The sequence below is a fragment of the Falco biarmicus genome, chromosome 1 (genome assembly GCF_023638135.1).
Source record: "Falco biarmicus isolate bFalBia1 chromosome 1, bFalBia1.pri, whole genome shotgun sequence".
Lineage (NCBI taxonomy): Eukaryota > Metazoa > Chordata > Aves > Falconiformes > Falconidae > Falco > Falco biarmicus.
Window position 1 is genome coordinate 17668995 of NC_079288.1, and position 19726 is coordinate 17688720.

At 49.9% G+C, this 19726-nt stretch overlaps 1 protein-coding gene across 5 annotated transcripts in view; it reads right to left on the reverse strand.

Annotated features, from left to right (window-relative positions):
• Positions 1-6498: 6498 nt before the first annotated feature.
• Positions 6499-19726, reverse strand: part of YPEL2 (yippee like 2) — a 39604-nt gene continuing 26376 nt past the window's right edge. Inside the window, exons 4-7 of one of the 5 annotated variants that reach the window (XR_008821138.1) lie at positions 14283-14326; positions 13421-13529; positions 11732-11972; positions 6499-8959 (exon numbers count right to left, since the gene is read on the reverse strand). Coding sequence is in view for 1 of the 5 variants with exons in the window: in XM_056333893.1 (XP_056189868.1) it covers positions 11883-11972; positions 13421-13529; positions 14283-14326 (243 nt within the window). In the remaining 4 variants the exon portion in view is untranslated. Of the gene's footprint in view, positions 11973-13420; positions 13530-14282; positions 14327-19726 lie in introns of all 5 variants that reach the window. The other 4 variants (XR_008821132.1, XR_008821120.1, XR_008821126.1 and 1 more) reach the window with 4 other exon arrangements.

Here is a 19726-nt window from a genome sequence, read left to right on the forward strand (position 1 = left end):
TGTTCCTGCAAAGACCTTTTTACTACCCTCCTGCGCTCAATGCAGTGATGCTGGAGGGACACAGATGCCACACGTGTCCCGGTGCCTTGGCAAAGCATGGGGGACAGACCCGTGGGAATGAGCTGTACCTGTCTGTACAGCAAGGTTTAATGGCTGGTGCATCCCCAGAGCCCACCTCAAACCTGGGCGCTTCGGTTCCTGGCGAGGGCACTGCCCACGTGGGGTGTCTGCGGCACGCAGCAGGGCTCACCCAGGCTGGGGCTGGCATCCCCCAGAGAAACAAATTTGCAAGACCCTGAAAACGGTGGTCAAAATCTATAAATATTTCCCTTGGACACTGAGAGGGCAAAGGCACCCGCTGCCATGTCGCCAGCACGAGGGACCCCCAGCTGAAGCGCTAACGAAGGTGCCTCTGTGATGCCTTTGCTCATCAGCCTGGAAACAAGCACAAAGCTCTCCCCTCGCCGGCTCCCGGGTGCCAAAAGCTGCCAAAGGTCGGGATTAAGCTCCACAGGCTGTGCCGAGAGTTTGTGCAATGAAATCCCCTCCAGCAGCCCGGGAAGCGCGGGGCCGAGCTCTGCCCACTGTTAATCATTGATGAGCGGGGCGGCTTTGCCAGGCGGTGCAGCGGCAGCAGCAGCCGGGGGACGCGGCCAGGCTCCCCGTGCCGCTGGGACCTGCTCCAAATCCCCCCACCGAGCCCTTAATCAGCTTTCACCTGGGATTAGCTCAAACATTCCCAGCCTCTGGTTCAAAATAGCTTTTCTTGCTTGTGGGCAACTAATCCCGAACGAGCCCTCCCTGCAGCAGCCAGCATCTCCAGCAAGGGTTGGTTTGTTGGTGGGGTTTTTTTTTCCCCCCCTAAGGCTTGAACCTTGCTCAGTTCCCAGATTTTGTTGATTGAGCAAGCAGGACACGGGATGCACACGCAGATGCCCGGAGCTGTGCCGTGATGGGGACCGATGGCTGCGGCTCACGTAAACCCTACGGAGCAGAGCTTGGCCTGGAGCAAGGCAGGCACCAGGAGCACCCAGCCCAGTCCAGGCTGGACTTGTCCGGTCCGTGTCTGGGGTCAGTTCAGGGATCTCACTCAGGAGCTCACGGCGGGCCGGGGGGCACCATGTGGGCACCCCCTGCACAAGCTGGGTCCGTCCCAGCTGCCCCAAGCTCCTCCAGCCAGCAGCAAACAGAGCCAAACCCCCTTGTGTGGCCGAGGCCGTCAGGGCCCGGGGGGGGAATCAAGGGGGGGAAATGGCAGCCCCTTCTGCGGGATGGAGCCACCGAGCAAAGAGCTGCCGAAGCCCACGGAGCAAACCAACAGCTCCCAGCTGCCACGGGCACACATTGGGACGAGCCAGGTTGGGAAGGGACGTGCAACCGGTCACATCCAGAAACACTGGGTATGACGTGGCTACAATTAAATAAAGGATGTTATTACTGCCTTGCTAATAGCTCAGGGCGCCAGCAGCGGAGCCGTCCGGCTGCTGGCAGCTCCCGGCTCGTGAGAGCTAATCCCCGCCAGGCATCGCTGTTCGAAAGATTAAATTCACCTTCACCAGCCCGCGAGCAGCATCCGCGGCAGCAGCTGCCTCTCGCAGCCCCAGTAACACCCAGCAGCTCAACCAACAGCTCAAACGCCACGTTCAGAGAGAAACCCGACCACCAGCTACAGGCAGCAAGGTGCATCCCACCATCTGCTCCATCCCCTGCCCTACAAACCTGCTCCCACCCGGCCGCTGCCCACTGACCTGCCACAACGCTGCGTGTCCCAGGGAGCCGCTGCAGAGCGGGGACGCCTGGCCAGGACCTCAGCAGCACCCATGCTGGGGATGAAGCTCCCTTCCAGCACAAAGCCACCACGTTTTCTCCAGAAACCAGCAAAACCTGGGGCTGGGGGAGGCCCCTGTGATGGGCAGGGCTGGTCCCTCATCAGTGCTATCCCAGCTACCTGAGGTGGTGCCTCCTCACCCTGTGCTGCAGCTTTATGGTGCTCTGGGGGTTGAGGGGCTGCACTGGGTGAGGAAAGGCCCCTTGGCCAGCAGTTAGAAATTTATATTGGCCCATGAAGTGTTTGGGTTTGTGCCCCCTGAGCGGGGGGTGTTGGCTGCACCCCGCTCTTGTGCCCCGAAGGCTCCCCCCGGGGCGCCCCACTCCGTGCAGCATCTGCACCCCGGCTGCTTTGCCAGGCAGGGAGCTCCACCGGGGAAAATACACGGCTGGGAGGTGAGGCTGGAGAAAACCTCCATCGTGCTGGGGCGAGACATCCGCTAGCAACGCCGCTTGGCAAAGCCGTGCCCCAGGCTGAGCCCCGCAGCAACTCAGCTCCTCCGACAGCCGGGCTCGGCGAGGAGAAGCCCTTGGTTTCTGTCCTGAAACCTTCATAAAAATAGCACAATTATGGGAAAATCCGCGTCCAAGTGGAAAAGAAAACACCAGTCTGGGTTTCACAAGGAAGCAGAGCTATATAAAAGTGCACTCCTATAGCTGCCTGTTATTTCTGTAAAGCGTCCAAAAAATTGCACAGAAACCCTTCACCGAGGGGCACGTTTCCACAGGGCGAGGTCAGGCCCCTGGTAAAGTATTTTATTTTTTTTTCCCCCAGCATTTTATTTCACCTAATCAGAAGTTTCCGTACATGGGGAACAAAACGGCTGCAGAAACGGCCCCGGTGGCTCCATGCGGGGCAGCCCCACCAAGAGCCGGCTGCTTGATCCCGAGCCATAAATAACAGGGCAGGCTGGAAAATCTCCATGATTTATTTTAATTTATTTTTTTTTCACAGAAGGCGAGCCGGTGATGCCTGGCCCCCTGCCCCTGTCGTCCTTGCAGCAGCGTTCCCCCAAGCCCCCCAACACCAGCCCTCGTGGGGATGATCCCCCCTTACAGACTCGGGGTGACCCAACCGAGGGACGTCTCTCCTGGAGGGATTTAATGTATCATTAATCCCCTGCATGGCCTGGACAAGGTTTGTGCCCACAACCCCCCCCCAAAAAAAACAGCGCTGAGAGGCCAAGGGCAGCTGGGGGCTCACGGGGGGCGGTGGCTTTTGGGGGCCACGTGGAGAGGGCTGGCGCCGGGACTCTGCCATTTCAGCCACCCCCCCCTGCGGACCCCTCTCTGCAGCCAGGGCAGGCACCCCCCGGGTGGCACCCTCCTGGGTGACATCCCCTTCATTCCCAGCCCACGTCCATGAGACATTTCTTGGCCAGCGATGGGGAACGGCCTCGATGCTATTTATTCCCCGAGCTGGAGCCGGGTGAAAATAACCCCGGTGTGCTTGGCAGCCTGGAAGTGCTACTGTAAATCCTCCCTGTCAGCACGAAAATCCCCCTGCTGGGGTGGGAGCCGTTACCCCAGTGGGAGAGGTGGCATGGGGGAAGCTCATGGGGCTGGACCCCCACCGGTTTGCCCAGGAAAGGAGGAAAAGGGGTCGGGGGAACCGACGAGGAAGCAACTGGCAGCAACATCCCTCCCCAGCTCCCCTGTCCCAAAAAAAGGGCTGGGGAGCAACGCGGGAGTGTCAGATTGCTCTTGAACCAGGATTAAAGGCCACCGGTGCCGCTGTATTTATAGCTTTGTGATCATCTTCGGGAAAAAAATAATGTCACTGGGACGGGCAGGACCCGGGAGGAGCTGTGGGAGCTGCCCCACGCTCAGCCCTGGCGCTCCTTATCGCCCGTCCTCTGGCTGCGGGCGAATGTCACGGTGGCTCAGGGTGGCACCGAGGGGGGGGGTCATGCAGCAGCACCCCTCCTCCCTGCCTCCCTCCCCTCCTCCCTGCCTCCCACCCACCGCACTCCAGCCCTGGGCCAAGGTTGCAGCAGTGATGCTGCAGCCGCTTGCCAAAGCCCACGTCGGCCACTGTCTGAGTCAGCTTATCTGCGCCCGGCTATTAATAGCTCGCTTTGGCTCGCTTGGGCTCTAATTGCAGTTTAATAACACATCTAATGCAAGCGGGGGAGAGCGCTGCCCCGTATCACAAACCCTGCAACTGCTGTCCTCGCCCCGGCTGGGCAGGGGGCTAACGCTGGCCCTGCCATGGTGGCCAGGTGCCACCTGTGCCCCCCAGCCCAGGGCTCTGCTCCAGGGCACTTTTCCACCACCACCAACGTGGCCAAAGGGTCGGAGGCTCTTCCCGGGGCTGCTGCTGGGAGAGACCCCTGAGTCAGGTCTTACCTGGGATACTCAGGATGGGGAATACCAAGCGCACCACTTCTTCCTGCGGGGGGAATCTCCCCACAGGGGTCACATCCAGGCTGGCGCGGTGCCGATGCGCACCAGCCTGCTGGTAGGAACCGCTGCCACCAGAGCGGAGCAGCCGGCAGCCACCGCCGCTGACCGGTCCCCTGCCCATCCTGCCCGCCCCAGCAGCACGTTGCAGGGGAAAAGCCGTGTAACAAGACAGAAATATTTTTATTTTTCTCTCTAAATCACATCAAAGAATTAAAGTCAACAAAAAGGGCCAGAAGCCCAGGCCCTCCATGCCGGGCTGTCTGGGGCTACGGCAGCAGCGGGCGCGGGGGCAGGATGGCCACACGGGCTCCAGCCCTCAAGGGGCACCGGGACAGGCAGCCCTGCCACCCCGCTCCCCGCCCCAACGGCTGGAAGCCAAATCCCTCTCCCCGGCCACACGTGCGTGGCCCCAGCACGAGGGCGCTTGGGGAGCTGCCCTTGTAACGGGGTCATTGGTGTCATTGCTCGTCTTGCCACCGTGAGATGGGAACACGGTTAAAACCTTTGGGCCTGTTGAGCGAGCTGGCACCAGCCCCCATGTAGGGCAGCTTCGGGGGCTGTAGGAACGAGCCCAGCGCCGGCGCAGCGGTGAGGGGCTGCCCCGCACCAGACCCTGCTCATCGCCAGGCACCGCAGCGTGCCCGAAGGACCGGCCTCGCATTGTTCAGAGATGTCATCGTTCCCAAGACCTTCCTGCTGTGCAGGGCAGAGGCAGCAGGCATCTCACCCTCCCGTCTCCTATAGGTGCCACCAGCAGCCGCGCGAGCCCGCAGCCAGCACATCAGGCGCAGGCGTGGTGCCAGCAACGGTGAGTTAAGGTTTTGGCGAAACCAAGAAGTCCCGTTCCCTCGAGCCCCCTGGGCAAGCCAGGCATTGTAACGACCATCCCATCGGCTGAACCCGTTTACCCACGCTCCCAGCGCCCACGGGACGTGGCTCCTCACCCGCCTCCCACCTTCCAGGAGTTGCAGCTTTAGCTCAGGGCACCGAGGAGCTGGCACCATCACGCCTCTCCAAAGAGGGTTAAGTTGCTGTTTCAGACACGTGGGGAATTAAGGGCAGCCGGTGGCACGGTGCACTGCCGGGCACTGGCACAGGGCACGGGGACAGGTCCCAGGCACGGTCATCAGTGGGATGAAGAGGGATTGCACCAGCTCAGAGAACCCCACCCCAAACACACATTGTTTTCAATCCCACAGCCCTTTCCAAGGGAGTGTTGAGCTGAAGGTACCGGGGATCGGAAGGGTTGCGCCCCACTCACCTGGGAGCACAGAAACAACCCTGGCATGGAAGCGGCTGCCACCAGATGGGATGAGCAGCGGCAGGCTGTGGTTGCAGCTAGCAAAAATTACTCGTAACAACATCATAGCACATATCTGAGACAGACAAGCTCCCTCCGTTACTCAAAGGCATTGCTCCATATTTTAATATTGCAGGATTGCGCCCCCCCCATGCGCCCCCTTTCCTTCCAAAGTGCAAGCTCCGCTTCCCACGCACGGATTTTCTTTGCTTTGGGACTAGCATGGACCAACCCCAGGAAAATCTCGTTTGCCAAACTTCTGAAACCAATGTTTGACTTGCAAATACCCAAACGCTCCAGACAGCTTTACCGACACTTTGGTTTAACTGCGAGTAACAGGTACCTCCTACAGGCACTGCAATACTTTACAAAAACACAGAGCTACACAGGGAATTCTACCAACAAGCAAAACTTCCAAACCCTGGGGTGGTTTTCTGGCCACTGGGAACCCTCTGACCCATTCTACCATCACAGGCACTGCTACAGAACGGTGCTGACAAAACTCTTCACCCACGGGAAGCGATTTAAGGAGAATTAGCGGATTTTTTGATTTTTTCATGGGTTTCTTGTTACTGCTGCCACTTGAAAAATACCTTACAATTCTGTAATTCCTCATGAAATAAAGTCGGTGCTTCCCCGCTTGTCTGGTTTAGGGAAAGGCACTCGGTTACGGTATGATGGTGCCAGGCGTCAGCGCTGTCTCCTGGTCCATTTGTCGTTTCCTCTTGTACTAAATCCTGTTTTTCAGGGGCTACGGATCATCCTTCTGCTCTGCCCAGCAGGACCCTTGCCCACCACCACCGCAGTCTCCAAGTGCTGAAGTGTTTCAAGTGCACTAGGTGCCTGCCCCGGACAGGCAGGCACTGGAAAAGAGGATAACTGGACTATTTTCAAGCTAAATGTAAAATTTCTCAGATAACCAAATTTGCACACAGTCAGATTAAAACAGGAACACTGACCAGCAGTTTTAGTACTTGAAAATTTTATTTTCTCAAATGAGCACCAACACATATTGTAAATATGACAAACAATACGCCTCCCTCTAATACTGAAGAACTATATACAATGTACAAATACATGAAAAGGTGAAAACCAATTATTTGAAAACAAACAATTGCATTTATTACTGAAGCAAATGACCTGAAAGAATATGCCAAAAAAAAAAAATTAAAATAAGATCAAAGAAATAAAAGTATACACAATTTGTAAACACAAGAGCATCAATAGACAGGCTGGTATTGGAAATATCGTCCTTTAGTTTTGTCAGTGGGGAAAGCATTCCCGTTTCCTTATGAGAAACAAAACAAAGGATACATACAGTTTGTAACTATGAGAACAGCTTATTTGTGGTTGTACCTTACACAATGCCATTCTGCTTGCGTTTGAATATGTTGATTTTGTATTTTTTTTTTTCTGAATTCAAGATGATTTTGTTTCCCCTCTTCTGCTTATTCTTTTTAAACAGGATTCTGCAAAATCTACGCCTAACCTAATTGTTTCTAAGCATTTAATTTCTGAGGCCTCTCACGCGGTGAGAAGCGCTGCTTCCCACTGAGCTGAGCTCTGGTTCTCGCCGATCTGTTTACCCAACCAGGTGTCTGGGTGTCATCTCTTCAGCCTAGAACTGGTTCACGCGGAAACATGATGCTCCTCCCGAAACAAGGAAGTGCAGTGAAATGCATGATTAACACACTCTCACATACCAGTTAGAAGAACGCATACAGAGAAAATTCTCACTTGATCATCACAAGAACAACAGATTTCATTCGTAGGGTTTGGGTTTTTTTCTGTATATTTTTTTAAATCGTGTGCACCAAAAAAAAAAAAAAGAGTATTAAAGAGCGTGCAACAGTTATTCAGCACTGAAAACAGCTCCTTGCTCAGCAAAACACAGTCCAGTGGTTTGTGCTGTTGGTCCACTTTGGGATAAACAAGAGACCCCATGAATTAAGAACGAAGAAGGGGGAGAAGGGGGGAGGTTGAAGACAGAAAAGAAAAACAAAAAAATGAACTTTACTGCCAAAGAGGTAAACTTTTACTCTAATTTGTTAAGTAGCAGCCTGGTTTAAAAAAAGAAAAAACAACAAACAAACCCAAACAAACAAACAAACAAAAAAAAACCCAACTCAAAAAGAAAACCAGGATCCATGTCCAAAGACTTTATGGTTTAGTTTAAAAACAATGACTAGTTAAAAATCTTCATCCTCCATCCCTGCTGCCCCCAAGCAACTGGCAACAGCATTTCAGAGGTTGCAGCTTATATTCAATCCTGTTTTCTAAGTCTCAGTATCTACTTCACTCCAGCCAATACTGGTGCAAGAGAATATTTCAGGACCAGATCCTACAAACCAGATCTCAGGCAAGTTGTGCCCAGATGGAGCCTACAGCTTTGCCAGGACTCGCTGTGGGAACACAAGCTGACACGGGGCTCAGGCTGCCGGATGGGACCTCCAGCACTGAGTGAAGGTGCTTCAGCACGTAACTCCAGGCACCGGGGTGCTCCCCGAGCGCCTGCAGCTACCTCCCATCTCACACTTCAGTACCTGCCTGCACCGCGGGCTGCTCTCCGTAACCTGGCCACCGCCTGCGCCGGAGACCAGTTCTGCCAGATGGGAGCGGGAGTGACTCCCCTCTCCTGCCAAGTCCAGAGGAAAAATGGATTGACTTAAGAGGAAAACGTATATGATGATTTTTGTTTCCCTTTACACATATTTTCCAACAAATACAGAAGGAAACAGCATCATTTATAAACAACAAAAAAGTGCTCTCAGGGAGGGGCTCTGAGAAAACAGCACCAAATATATTATTTTTTTAAAAAAAATTAAATATTATTTACAAAAGCATATTTCACAAGATAATGTTGTTTTTTTCTGCTTTGTATATATTATCATCTGAATATTTATTACAGGGATCAGGATTTCAAACCAGATAATCCACCAGAGCAAAACAATTTAAAACTTTCTCAAGTCTGAGCTTTGGGGTAGTCGGGGGTGATGTAAACTCAAGGATGCATGCAGCTTGCCAGAGACGAGCCTGCCGCATCAAAACGAAAAAAAAAAAGCGAAACTCGCTGCTGTCCCTATCATCTCGAGGATGTCACCCACAGAAAGCAGCGCCACGGGCACTCAGTGCTCTGCGTTCAGGCACTGCCTGCCCATGGGCCGCATCTCCAGCTCAGAAACCACGGTCCCACCTTGCTCCCCCCAGCTGGTAACAAACTGGCTACAGTCAACTCACAGGACCAGAGGGATGCAGACAGCGAGGTTCTTTGGTTGTGCTCTCAATGTATCGCTCTACGAGGCATTGGTTTCGCCTGCGCTGACTGCGGTAGCCGCTAGATACAGCTCTGATCATCCTGTCTGGTCACCAGCTCCCAATACTGTCATGCGTCTCAATACAGCAAGTCACAGATGAGTTAGAAGCGGACTAAAAAAAAAAAAAAAGTCCTTCATATTTAATGGACACGTAGCAGAGAACAAATGCCAATGAGCTTCACAAGCCCATTTTTCCTTATCTCCCTGCACAGTGTATTAAAGTCACTCCGCAGAGAATTCTCTGGTTGTCGGGGACGTTCACAGGCACACATGGGGTTTTTTTGTATCAGGGCTTGAGGCCAGATTCTCAGCAAGTGTGAATCTGTGGGTGATGATGGGACAAAACCGATTAAAACCAGATTAAGATCTTGCCGTATTCAAGCTTAGACTGGTTGCCATTAAAAGCATAACCCCTGCGAAGAGTTAAAACCAGCCCGATCTGACGGATCATCATCCTTTCTTGTCCCAAATATACGGATAAACACATTTACATCTGGTAGCTCTCTGCAGTGACTGTTCTTATTTCTCAGAGCTGTCTTCTAGACAGGCCTACCTTTTATATTGCTTTTTAATAGGCAATCACTCTAAATACCAACATAAACCCATGAGCCCTTGTGTGCTCTTTTTTTTTTTTTTGATTTGGGGTTAAACACATGAGCCCTGTGTGCTCTTTTTTTTTTTTTTTTATTTTGGGTTTTGATTTTTTTTTTATTTGGGGTTATCTCTTACTTCTCCCAACTCCAACCAGACCCCTTTAAAGGCCACGTATCTGGGGAGACCAAAGAGCTCTTCAAAGAATGCAAATTACTTCCCATTAGTCAAAACCCAATAATTTGGGTCACCAACCAAAGGACAGGAAAATGGGACCAGGTCAGTGCCAAAGTCAACAAGACAGTGGGCACCGCAGAATTTTGGATTTCTACTAGATTTTTATCATCGAAGGGAATATGGATGATGGAAGCAGAGACCATCAGAAACGCAAGCTGAAGCAACTGTTACACAGCCACAGCAGCAAGGGTGAAGGCAGAAGCCACCTCCTGACCGGGCAGCCACAAACGGAGCCAACTCCATCCACTGCAGGAGCCAGGCCAGCCTCCAACTCACTTCTCTCCCCAAGGCTGCAAAGTGGTTCAAGAGAAAAAACAGCCTTTGCTTAGATGGGCCATCAGGTTTGGGTTTCTGCAGGACTCAACACATGAAGTTCCACCCTGGTCCATAAGCAGCCTCTCTGCCCACATCCCCTTCATTTAACAGCAAATTCCTTTCTCACCACCGGCCCTCCATCCTGATCCCCACAGCCGAGGCTCTCCTGGGGGTGGGGGCGAGCGACAACAGATTACAGCTCCAAAGCTTCGGTTTCATAAGGAGTTACAAACCCCTGCACAATACTCTTTCCTTCTGGATTAAGAAAGATTTCCCCCAATGGATTAACCTACTTGAAAGAATTCCACAAACAAAAAGAAAATTCACTCAGAGAGATAAAACTAATTCAGTTAAATAGTCTTGAGTTATGCACCAGATACTGGCTGGACTGTTGCAGAGCAAACTTCACATTGTCACTTACGTCTAATGCAGCTCCCCTCTCACACACGATGCCCCTTCCCCACCGACCACTTCAGGAAGGTCCGCAGTAATTACAATGAAAAAATTAAAATGGGAAGGACTTGTCCCTTGCAGTTATGATGCCCACATCTACCCCCCACGCCCCGCTTTAAACACCCAAGGCATAGACAATTTCAGGGGTAGCGGGAAGATGTCTCATTTCTTTTTCCTTTCCCATTCCCCCTGTGCCTGCAACAGGCTTCTGGGAGTGAGAAAAGGGGGGGGGGGGAAGTTTTTGGGGAGGATACCTCATGGCTTGAAATATCCACCTGTGCAACACTGCTACAACCACCAGGCTCCTCTGCTCCCTCCTCTCCCCACTCTCACACAATTCCTCTGCCAGGCTCCACGAGCGGAGCTGACGGCTGGCGCCTGGGATTTAAGAAAAAGATTCTGTAACAGTATTTTGCTACTCGCACTTGTGAAGGATTGGTAAAAGACCCCCAGGGATGCTCGGTGGAGGCCTGGAAATCAAGGGGTACCATGTGTTACTACGTTTGTCCCCATCCTCCTCCATGCTATCTCCTCTTCCTTGCCTAGCACGTGCCTTTTTTACCCCCCTGTCATATCTTCTAAGCTGCAGCTCAGCCCCTTTGTGCCTTAAGTGGTTTTCTCCTCCTCTCTGAAGGGCTCAAGAGTCAGGATTTGGTTTCTCCAGCTGTGAGGATGCTCCCCACAGTTGTGCTCTGTTGGGATGTTCGACCTACCTACCCTGAAAGATGAGAAAAAGGAGAGGCAGGGAATCTCTCCAGCCTTCAGGTCCTCCACCCCCCCCCCCCCCAAACAACGAGTTCATAAATGGCAAACAAAACACAGATTTGCGATTAGCTTGCGGGGGGAACTGGTTACGACTTGTGCTCAGCCGGCTTAGACTGAAGCTCCATCGACGGAGCAGGTTCTATGATTCGGAGAGAACGCAGCCGTGAGGTATTTTTCTGTCCATTTAGACAAGTAGATAGTTTCAAGCCTTGGTTAACCAGGACTTAAAGGAGAAGTACAGTTTCAACTTCTGATGACTTCCCTTTGGGCCCCGCTCCCCACCCCCTATTACCTTCTCCTGCCCAAAACTCAGGTCTTCCTCCCGCACCGAGACCTTCTGATAAAATGCCACCACAAAGCCAACGGCAGTTTGTACTTAAACATTCGTCAACATGGAATGGCTGTCGGGCATTCGGTGCATTCTCTTAGCCAACGCCAGAACAGAGAGAGAAGCAGCCAGGGTCAACTCACAAACAGATACAAAGCAAAGAGACAGAGAGACAGAAATTTAGAGGCCAGTCACCAATAAAGATGGAGAAGGGTGTGAAGACGCTCCCAAATTGCAGAGCCTCTAAATGCATGGAACCAAGCGTTCAGTCACTCTCTCACTCTTGGATATAATGTTCGGTTGGATGGCATTCTCTTACACGCTGGTAGGGCTGGGCTCTTTCCATTCAATCCCAGCCATTATCCTTGATCATGTGAGCTAGTTCAATGATGTATTTGCCTTCTTTATACTTCTGGCTGCTTTCAAAGGCGTGTTCCTAAAAAAAGGAGAAAGAATGAGATCAAGACAATATATCAAGACGATATTTGAAGGTAAATTCACAGTAACAGATCAGATCCAAGAGTGCTGGTACAAGTTTTAGCCTTGGCTACAGAGTAACACAGTCAAACTGTAGGTCCTCCTGTTGGCTTTCAGGAAAATTAAGTTAGAAGAATCTTAAATCCTACTTCTAGCTGTCTTTACAGGGGTGGAAAAAGAGCAATCGACACCACGCAAATGTGCAGCTTTCTGCAGGCCAACGGCAACTGCTCCTTGCACTATCATTTAGGAATCATCGGTGATGAAATCCACCTCTCTCTAGGGTGGTCTGTGGATTTATTGAAGTTTATTAAGAATGCAGAGGTCCTCTGATGAAACATGCTGTAAAAACGCTACTGTTGGGAATGAGATGCAATATGGTAAGTTCCGTGTAGAAATGGAGCTTCAAGCACCAAGGGATGAGAAGGACCCACTCTACACAGACATGTGCTTGGAGCTACAGAAACCCACAGCGCTTCAGCACTGCAAACTGAAGAAGTAAGGAAATCTATGGGATCCCTATGCAGGAGGGACTCCTGGTATTGAGGTTGCATCCTCAAAAACAGTTTCAGCTCTGCTCAGGTATTCTGTCTGCACGCATACAATGCATCTGAAAGAACATCGCTCTCTTGCTAGAGAGGCTCAGGCTTAGTGCTATATTTAGGAAATTTTGTATTTTGTTTTACAATAAACACAATTTATGTAATTAGTGTCCTTCTCCATTTGTGAGATCCGTGCTGTGCTTCTGCATGGGTTCCTACTGCATCAATTTTTGATGCTTTACTTTTTATAGCCTTTCAACTGATTTATTAAAGCATATTTCTGTCCAGAGGCCATGGATACAGTATATGTTTTCTTCAGACACTGGTCAAACTGTTTTGACAAACAAGTATGCTGCGTGCCTCCTGAAGCAGAAATTAGGATGTAACATAAGCCTTTATTTGAAGGTAATTGAATTTATGAAAAGCAAGAGACAGTAAACAGAAAAAGCTCATGTTCAATAGCATTTCCAGTGGGAAGGACACAGGATTAACAATATATGGATCACTATTGTTCTGATATCGTCTCAGAAAAAAAGACAGTATGAACAACACGACTGACTGAAGTTACCTTCATTTATGTTAAGTATCACTAAGGGACCCACCAACACCAGGCCCACATTGTATATTCTTCGTGAAGAAAGACATTAGCCATAACGAGCTCCTGCTCTGAAGGGATGCAGCAAACACAAAGCAGGTGGTGGGAAAACGGAAACACAGGAAGGAAAACAGACGTGGCTACAGACCAGAACCCACATTCCTGGTTCCCAAGTTAATGCTCTTTCCACGAGACCACATTACACACACACCTTCAGAAAGCGCTGCAGCAAAGATGCTCACAGAGGAAACAAATGATACTGATACTCACATATTTCCAACCCAGTGTGGTTTTGCAGTTTTCACAGTAAATATCTGCAACCGCATGTAATCCTGTTAATAACACCCGCTCCTCTGCAGGGCCACAGCCCACATTAACTCTGGGGAAAAAGGAGAGATGCTCCCTATTAGCGTGTCTTTCCACATCAAGACGCTACAATGAAGCTGACAGCAGTTTTACTGCAGTATTTGAAAACATAAGCAGGAGGTTTGGGATACCGAGTACCACAGCTGTGCCCAAAGCAAAGATCTCTTGTAGTCACAGAACAGAATGAAAAGGTAAAATAGGATTTTTATTCAACTAAAAATCCTATAAAGCTTTGAGCAGAAGATTAATAACATTCTAGGAAATTGCACTAATTATGCATTTGAGAAAGATTTTCATTTTCAAATTGATAAAATGGTACTTTTACTTTCCCAAATGGAAAACTGAAAAATGTCACTGGAATCAGCAGTTCTTCTGAAAGACATCCCAGCAACGATCTCACCAAAACTACTTTCAGTTATTGGGAAAATTATACTTCATTTCTCTGCTAGCTCTAAAAAGTAAGTTCATACTTAGCTATCATTTATTCTCTACGTTTACGAAACTCTGAGAAGAGAATGACTCATCCGTTAGCTCTTATTTCTCAATCTGATGAGAAAAACCTCCACCTTTTCCTAGCCGCTTATCTGAAACCTCAACATACAATCCAGTATGAATCAGTGCTATTTCCTGACTACTGCTATTTCTCCAACCATTTTCAGCAAGCTCCCAAGTCTTAGGCAGAGGTTTTCTAAAGGAAGACTATCCTTTTGTTTTCTTAAGCTTATCATAAGGGATGCAGAGGTGAGACGTACAAAGTTATACTCACACTGAATTGAAGAGGTATGCTCGTCCTTGGCTTCCTTGAAAGGACTGAAAGGCAAGAAAACAAAATTCAGTTGGCTGCTTGATAGAAATAAGGCTAAGGCAGGACCTGCCCGCAACGACTGCATTAATGGTAGTTATAGCAACTGTTAGTCAGGGCCTGAGAAACGCACATCACACATCGATACAGCCTCTGAGATGGAAGGGCACGCAGCGAAATGTCAGGAGATGAGCACTGATGAACGGAGGCCTTGTCCTGCAGATGGGAAGGGAGGAGCTGCCTCCACTTCTAACGCCTGCCCATTCCACAAGGTGTACTGGCAACCCACAAAGAACTTCACCTGGTGTTACCAGGATTTCCAGTGCTGTACAAGCCCGATGTGCTTTTCAAGAGTTAATCTGTTTTCTCTCTTCTATCCCACCAAGGCCTATTTTTACACTTTCACTTCTGTTTTTGAATTTCACACTACTGCCTCAACCTTACCTAACGTAGCCTTGCTGCCAAATACTGATTTGCATCTCTTTTCTGAAAACAAGGTGCTGATGGAGGCTTCCCATGGCACTGCCAGTTCTGGAACACTGCTGTTGCACTTGACGGCACATGAACTCCCCTTAGGAAGACTGCACAGATGGATGCTGGACTGAACTGAGAGACTGGGACCGATTTGTGCAAGGTGCTGTGCACACAAATACAACCTCTACTCTAGCAATTTTACCTAAGACCTTAACCTCGCTGAGGGTCTGCGAGCCTTCATATTCCCGCTGATGCCAGGGAGATCTTCATGACTGGATCTAAACATATGACAAAAAAAACCTGGGTAGAGATGAACATGGACAAGAAAGAACCTCATCGTAGCAAAACCACACCAGATAATCACCAGTCACAGCACATCCTCTCTGCCCCACTCTTCCTTGGGATCTTAAAGCATCACCACGAAAAGGCAGCACTCTGAAGACAGCAGGGCAATGCCAGTCTGGTAGGACACTCCAGGCAGCCAGGACACATCTGAGAGCCAGCAGCCTCCATTTGTGTCAGTTCTGTAACATTATCCCATCACAGTGCCTCGCTTACAAGAGCTGGCTCACACATAGCAAGTGCTACCTGCATTTTTAATGTACTTTGACAAGCACACACTGAATTAAACATTTGGTGCTTATGAGCAAGAGCACAGTTGCTCTCTGTACACAAGCTACCTTATGGGATACCTCAGGGAATGTATGCACCAAGGGCCAAGGAGCTGGGAAAGTCAAATAGCAGCTTTTCTGGACCATTTAATCCTTTATTTTGCACCTTACCAGGAACCTTGGAATATGTAATGGTTTTCTCTAAAACCCCAACTTCTACAGATGAGTGATGATTTCAGACTAAATATCCTTAGAAGCAGGGGGAAAGAGAGTTTTGATAGAAAAGAAAAACATTCAAGGTTTTACCTCCCCATCCCATTAACACTGGTCATCTATTTAGTTAAGAGCCATCTAACCCTAGGGCAGCACAAATGTGCTTTTCCCACATCACATAAAGCAATCTCTGGCAGACTCCTGCCCTTTTCAGGTTGTCCCCTTCCATCATTCCAGCCCTAGGGATCACAGAATGGTTTGGGTTGGAAGGGACCTTAGAGATCCCCTAGTTCCAGCCCCCCTGCATGGACAGGGACACCTGCCACTAGAGCAGCTCGCTCCAAGCTCCATCCAACCTGGCCTTGCAGGATGCAGGATGCGCCCCACACCTGCCCAGCTGCTGCCTCATGGAGAAGCAAAGTCAAAGCCATGCCTGAGAACCTGCAAGCTTGCAGATGGATCTGGACACCATTTCTTACATCCACATACATCTGCATTAATCAACTGCCTCCGGCCTCCTCCGCACTGGGAAGGCTGCTGCATGTCTCCAGCTCATGGCCCTAATTCCCAGAGCTAGGGTATCAACCCACTAGCTCCGGCGACTATTTCTTGGATGCTGCCTGGGGTAAGAGCAAGCAGCTCTGGAACAGCCTGTAAGACGTTCTCTCCATCACGAGTCCTGTTCATGTGAAAGGCAGAGACAGAAAATTCACTCACCAGCAGGAGAGAACAAAACACATTAAAGGTGTGATTTGAAACTGCCCTGACAAAAGAACAAGTACAGCCTGTCACGGTGTATAGCCTGGTGCCCTTCTTGGTGTCAAAGTATCTTCCAGAATTAGCAAAGGCTCACTTGAAGATCCCAGTTGCAAGAACATATGCAAAAGGCTCCCTACCACAGAGCAGAGGCACCTCTGTGGGCAAACAGAACGCCCCAGGGCATGCAAGCAGGGAGCCACAGCCAGCCAGGAAAGCTGCCTGTGAGGTCTGCATGGCAGCAAGAGTCACCGCCTGGCAAAAAAAATTTAACTCGGTCCTGGAGGAGTGACTATTCTTCAGAGGAATCTGAAGCCTGATATTACTTGCCACCCAGGACACAGAAGAGCCACTCTGGATTCAGAGAGGACGCCCAAGGCATTTGGCTATCTTTTTCACTCAGACAAAAGCAGTGCCCTGAGGAATTTGGAAGGAATTAAATAGGACACATGGCTCAAGCATGTTTGTGTAATTGCATTTATTAGAGAAGCTTCTTCTAATCCTTCTGCAGCACTCAAGTTCTTTATTACTGTTATTGTCAGCCAGCTGATACTCCACATGCCAACTAGGTCTAGCCTGACTGCTACGAAACACACAGACTGCGTTGTTTCAGCATCCCGTGTGGTAAAGTAGGAACCAACACAAAGCTGATGCCCCCCAGTCCAGGCCAGACCCTGGCAATGCTCTGCCTTGCCACAGCAAACAGCAGGGGCATCGGCTGTCCACGCTGCAAAGGAAGGATGCCAGCCTGGAAGGATGGACTGTGGAGGGGTACAGAGATGAAACAGGAGGTCTCACAGCAACATGCGTGCCATCAAAGCAAAATGAAAGCAGATGAGGCTTGCTAACCATCCAGTCCTTCCCACTAAATACTTTTCCATAAACACCAAAGTGACTAAGTTTGCCAATAACAACAACCATGGGAGCAATGTTTTTATTGGTACAGAAATAGGATTTTCCATTACTGCTGTACAAAGGCCTGTCTTTAATAAACAAAACCAAACCCATCAGCTTTGTGTTCTGGGCTCACTGGACACCATTCCAGCCCACTCCCAGGGACAGCAGCATCCTTTCAGAGGTGCCTTTCCTTCCAGCTCAAGCCAGTGCTTTAGGGTATCTAAGGGCAGTAATTGTAAAAACCATCAGATTAACTAACTCCTGCCCAAGCAGAACTTTTCAACATACCACTGCTCAGCTTTCAGTGCTGCCGCCTGTCTTAAACATTCACCCTCCAGCTAGCTAAGGATTCAGCAAGTCATATAAAAAGAAGTGAGAGAAGTCTGGCAACCACCTCAGGTTCACCTGGGCATCTGCCCTCTTTAAGACTAAGCCAAACCTATCTTTACAAAGGTAGCACAGGCAGGTTTTATCTGGGTGTTGGAACCTCAGCATTTTCTGGAGATGTTCCTTCTCTTCTGGCACTCCAGAAAAGCTGGCACATGCTGTAATGGGCACTATGAAATCAGAAGAAACAGGTATATTTATACACAAGCAGATGTTCTTTTCTGTTTGGTTGGTTTTTTTTTTAAGAAACACACAAAGAGATTTCCACAACACGCTTGTTTTCACTGAACAGTGACAGTCAGCAGTAAAACCTATGTTCTCTGCTGTGCATTTTCCCTGTGTAGACATTTTTGACACACATTCAAAGGTGTATCTCACACGCAAACTTCTAAATCCAGACTTCTTATTCTCTAAAACAACAGCTCCTGGCATCACTTCCCAGCTAAAAGCAATGGAAAGGATTTTTTTGTTGTTGTTTCCCACTGAAAGCCCAAGCACATATTTTTCTCTGCACTGCTAACGCTCAGTGTCTGGCTGGAAACACATCTGGATGTGCCAGCAACAAAACTCTCCCTCCCCATCCTGCCTGAGCACACAATACAAATGTATTAATTAAACACAATACAAGCTTTTGAGATGTGCAGTGCACAACAGCTTATTCCTCCTGACTCCTCACGTTCAAAAAGCTTCCCTGCTCCTGGGTGCTCTGCTCAGCATGGAGGCAGCTCAGAGCTGCAGGGCTCGAGGAGTGCTGATTTGAGTAGCCAGGTGGGAAACCACAAGCCTGGAGTCAGCTCTTTGGCTGCAGATCCTCGCCTGCTGAGCTGTCTCTTGTTACGGCAGAAGCTCCATGTTAAGATGCCTTTGGCAGCTGCTCTTGGTTTAAGAAGTTCCTATCACCCAATTTACAGACACTCATTGTGGCCCCTTCAGCTGTGCTGATTCCAAATTAGGTCTGTGAAATCATTATTTTTAAGGACAAATACTTCGGGGGGGGGGTGGGGGTGTTTGAGGGAAATAGCTTTCTCTCCTCGTACCATATCATGGATCCAGTTTAAAGCGCAATCACCCAGACGACTAAATAATCACAGTATGGGGGCAGACACAAGTTGTTCAGAGTAGGAAGGTCTCAAAACGAAATTTGCTGGCAAAGAACCACAGTGCAGAACTGCAGCTCTAGTGAGAGACAGGCTGCGGGATAGGGAGCTTGGGTTTCACAGACGCTGTTAAACCAGATCTGCCGCAGAAGGAAGCGTTACCACGCAGCCAGCATCGAAGTGCCAGCTCCTTTGCGGCAGACATGTTCTGCTCACTAGAGACAAACTCAGCCTGCAAGACTCGAAGTTGAATCCTTATATATTCAACACCCATGACCTTGGGAGCTGTCATTTTGGTTTAGTCCACTTGTTATATTCTGGCCTCGATCCAAAGCGCTGAATCTACCACTCTGAGCAAGCCGCAGAGCCGCCCTCCATGGAGCGACAGCACGCAGCCGGCCAACACGCGTGCAGGGGAGGGCTATGCCCCTCCATCACTCCAGCCCGTCTCACCTTCCACCTGCCTTCCCACCACCACCAGACCTTTGCACTTGCACATTCCCGTTACTGGCGACTGCTGGAGACACGGAAGGAAATTTTTACATTCCATCAGTACAGCTAGGGAAAAGCACGAATCCTGAATGTGCTCCAAACACGCCTACACACCATACCCCTTTTCCCTAGTACCTACAGCTTCTCATTCACTGCACAGCCCACTCAGCAGTTCCACACGCTGAACAGATGACAGGATTAATACCCCAAGTCTTTGTGACGACATCCGACGATAGGCTAAACACAAAAAGAGCTGGCTGGAATCATCTGGAAAAATAGGAAGCAGTTGCCAGGACTAAATGGCTACACACTGATGCTTGTTCTTTGCAGACTGCAGCGGAGAAAACCCCCACTTACCTATATCCAGCTGGCAGCCTTTTAACAAGCCAATAAAACAAAAATGAAAAGGCATCCAGTCCCAAAGAGGTACAAGAGGAAAAAGGAACAGAATGTGCCCCTCCACGCCGTGCTCTTGAAAGCT